Here is a 4,066-nt window from a genome sequence, read left to right as displayed (position 1 = left end):
GATGATCTTACGTGTGAACTGCTGCACGCTTGATCAGAGAAATTAGCAAAACCTTTGGGAGTTATGTCTCAGTAAAAAGAGAAGGGGAAAGAATTGAAGTCATACATATGATTTTACAGAGTGAAACTTAGCGCAAGCAGCAAGTTTAAAGGCAGTAAATCGCGACCAAAATTTCAAGTTTGTGACAAGTGAGAAAACTTTATATAGCATGAAGGAAAGAAGAAAACATACAAGAGACAGAAAAAACGAATTTTAATTAAGGATAAATTCCATTAAGGCCCTGATTGACGTTACATCTGAAATACAACTCAAAATTGCCGCTTTCCTGATTGTGATGATGTCTCAGAAAATTTTCAAATAAAGGGCATGGAAAACATTTAATTACAATGCTGAATTCGAGGCACTTTGGCAAACTCCAATAATCTAGGAATCAGAAACCTAACAGTGTCAAGAAATATTCATCTAAATGAACCAAAAAGACCAGATGGTGATTTGCTAATGTCCAGATGAAGTGATTTTGTTTCCTCAAAAAGTTGGAGCTCAGAGAAAATAGATCCTCCAGACTGCTCCATCGCGCTCATATGCTGTTATGTTAAGATAGATGAATCGGCCAAAAGCTGATATCAGATTAATGAACACAGTATCTAATAACCAATAACATATCTCGTTTGGAGATCCCAGTACTGCCTCGATTGCTTCACTGATTCAGCTCGTTCAGAAGCATGTCTTTCCTTCCAATACTGCTTATATCTGAAAATTCAAACAATCGTCACACATTATAAGCTAAGAATTTAAAGACTAACCCCTTTTGTAAAAGTTGAGTATGAATAGAAATAAGAAAATGAACCATCCCTGTTGATAAGGAAAAAATATGTACTCCATTATTCTATGTTACTGACCTTTTCTTCAGAAGCAAATCTAATTCCATCATATGCACAGCATTAGCATAAGTTCCAACCTGCAACAGTAAAATAGGAGGACATGCTGATTAATTCATTCCTCAGGAGCCGATAGCCACTTACTATTCTGCTCTAGCTCTGAGTGCACCTCTCATTTCCCATTTAAATTGTTCTTTAGTGTTCAACGTGGAATGATTTCTTTAATGTCTCAGAAGAGCTACACTCCTTTGTACTGTTTAAGCAATTATTTCTTTCTACTATATTGGTATAAGATGGCTCTTGAATAAACCTTTTTGACATCGCTTCATATTTCTCCACTTCTAGTAGACAACATAAAAGTACTTTTATTTTTGGTAAGGTGTGATTCCATTTTCCATTGAAAATGTTCTACCACAGAAAAGTCTTAATTTTTTGTTTTTGGGTTTTAGACAGAGAGGTCGGCAGCATGGTGACAAAGGACGGAGGAGGATACGCTGGAAGTGGTTACGATTGGAATAATCTCTCAATAGGAGGAAACGTTATTGTACAGTGGAGTGGTAAAAGGAATATCTACCTCGTTCTTCTGGAATTACATTTTAAATTAGCATGCGAAACTGAGACCATCTTGAGAGGTTTTTGCAAATAGATTCTCATGGCTCTTTTCCAAACTGAAAGACATGCTTGCCCTCAGAGTCAACTTAGCAAGATAGAAAATATCAAAGAGAAATTCTACTTCAGCATATCTTTCGATATTCACACAGGGAGGTTAACTGAAAGCTGATTTTCAAAAATCAAATTGAGCTTCACTATGAAGAATACCAGAACCTTAAGTGGGCTAAACCAGAAATTCCAAGTGGTATTTTGCATTCGCCAAATTGTATCTTGGTTCATGTTTTTCTCTTTTTGTATTTGCTAGATTCCGGAGTTTGTTACAAAAGATGCCATATATATATATATATATATTCATGCATAGTTAGTGTTGCATTCTACAATTAAGTAATGATGCTACTGTGCAATATATGCTCTCAAAGTGACAGGAAAAACTACTGAGAAACAAGATTGTATAATAGTGCAAAGAAAAGGTTACCTCTCTGCAAACTGGACATTTTGACTCCTTACTTGCAGCCTTAATTCCTTGGAAAATCATCACAGAAGCTGCAGAGCAAGCACAAGATTTGCAGAAAAGATGCCCACAGCCTAAAGCATATGGATTGAAGACCATATCCTAGAATTCATGAACAAGTGAGTGATATCATGCCAAGGAAAGGATACAAAAATCTTGGTTTTATCAAGTGAATTGCTTACCAAGCAGATTGGACAAGTCAGATTGTACTCTAGTTTTACAGAATCTGGAAACATCAAAGTCATAATAGGCTCTGTATCACTGAGATTGCAAGAAAATTGACTGAAAAGCTCATTAGACTTCCCACCATTTGATTCATTGAAATTCAAATATAAAGCCCCTAGTTCAATCAACCATGGTGATTGTAGAATCTCTAGGCGTTCAGCACGCATCTTCGATTTAAAGTTCCTTCCATTCACCGAGCAATGAACCTGCATAGAGATGTGCCCGTTTAAAAAGAAAAGAATAAAGTGAAAAAAGGTTTCACATCAAACTGCTGCTCAAGAAAAACATGACACATATGAAACTGTCACTTACTTTATCATATTTCTTAAGGATCTTTTGCATAGCAATAGCATTCATCATTGCATATTCAATTAATATTTGGCACTCTTGCATCATGGCCTGCTGATCATTCTTGAAACATTGACGCAAGATTACCAGGTACTTTTGCATACCGGGAGCAGTATGAAGTTGGAGAAGTCTTCTCACTCTAGAACTGAAGCAACCAGCAATATCAGAAGCCTCCTTCTTCAATTCAGAAAAGAACTTCTGATCACATACTAGAAGAATTCAAAAGCTCATAGTTAAAGTCTGTCGCAGAGGAGAATCAAATGAAGCATAAATGTAAAAGGTATCCAAAAAATTAAAAGGAAAGTATATAGATCCCGCAAAACTAGCGAAAAGATTTGCTATCTTAAGGTATAAACTAAAATGAATGAAAAAGAACCTGCAAAATGTAATGAAAATAAGAAGAAAAAGAAAATTTGAGTCCAAAATACTCATTACTAACTGCAACAAGATCCTATTTGTGGATATACCAATGCAGCAAGTGCTCTTACAGTGCTCACTGTTGAATACACACAATACTACCTGTTATAACTTGTACATTGACAGAGAAAAAGAAATGAAAATCTAGGAAACATATATAGATGAACAGCTGCATTGCTAGAGTTCATTCAGATAAGAATGCTTTCTAAAAAATGATTTTAATTCCTGAAGATTCATTTGCTCAGACTCAAAAGGATTGATGTACGCACAAGTGGCACTCATGAGAGTGGAGGCTTCCATCTTATCAAGAGTTTGGAGTGTTTCAAAAGAGCTTGGAAGGAAGACCATAAGATTTACAAATATGCTCAAATGGATATTTGAAGGAAGAAAGTCAAGGCTCAGAGCAAGAAGAAACCAAAAAGAAGACTAATTTTGGTCCTAGCTTATTTAAGGCCTAGTTAAGGGGATATTTTAGTTATTCCTAAGAATAAATTGTTCATCAGGCTTTCATTTTCCAAGATAGTTTTTGGATATTGGTGAAGGTTACTCCTTGTGAATTTTGAGGGAAAACTCCTGTATCTCTTCCCCATCCTTGGTTTGATTTCCATTAGTTGTTTGCTAATTAATATGTCCAAGTGTTCTTTCTTAGGTGGATTAAGTGCATCTTCTAATTGATTCTAGCCTTTCTTTCTCAAATTTTTGTTTCTCTCTATTTTGTGTTTGCTGTTTGATTTTTGCTTCCATGCTTACATCAAGAGCTTTTAGGGTGTCCTAATGGACTTAGTTTTAACGTAGTAGTACACTTGCAGAAAATACTGTAGTGTACATCTCCATTTTCGAATTAATGCAAATATTATCACCATATCTCTATTAATGCATTTCCAATAGCTTAGAATAAAATAATCAGGATGTTTCCAATGCCTTTCACGGAGATGCAGTGACTTATTTCAAAACCACTTTCTAAAAGCCTGTACTCTTCATGTCTATAAGATTACCCGTTGGAGGAATTATCAAAGTGAACTTCTCAAACAGTCTAGAGTAAATCCAAATTGTGAAGAGGGGGAGGGGGGGGGGG

The 4,066-nt window shown here is 35.7% G+C and overlaps 1 protein-coding gene across 1 annotated transcript in view; it reads right to left on the bottom strand.

The window, feature by feature from the left end:
* The window catches only part of LOC109226690 (probable E3 ubiquitin-protein ligase BAH1-like), a 6,440-nt gene continuing 2,609 nt past the window's right edge, over window positions 236-4,066 (bottom strand). The window contains exons 2-6 of the mRNA XM_019391521.1: window positions 2,539-2,783; window positions 2,184-2,432; window positions 1,966-2,103; window positions 900-958; window positions 236-750 (exon numbers count right to left, since the gene is read on the bottom strand). Coding sequence (XP_019247066.1) covers window positions 645-750; window positions 900-958; window positions 1,966-2,103; window positions 2,184-2,432; window positions 2,539-2,783 — 797 coding nt within the window. The 3' untranslated portion in view covers window positions 236-644. The remainder of the gene's footprint in view (window positions 751-899; window positions 959-1,965; window positions 2,104-2,183; window positions 2,433-2,538; window positions 2,784-4,066) is intronic.

The sequence above is a fragment of the Nicotiana attenuata genome, chromosome 1 (genome assembly GCF_001879085.1).
Source record: "Nicotiana attenuata strain UT chromosome 1, NIATTr2, whole genome shotgun sequence".
Classification (NCBI taxonomy): domain Eukaryota; kingdom Viridiplantae; phylum Streptophyta; class Magnoliopsida; order Solanales; family Solanaceae; genus Nicotiana; species Nicotiana attenuata.
This window is presented reverse-complemented; position numbering and strand designations above follow the sequence as displayed.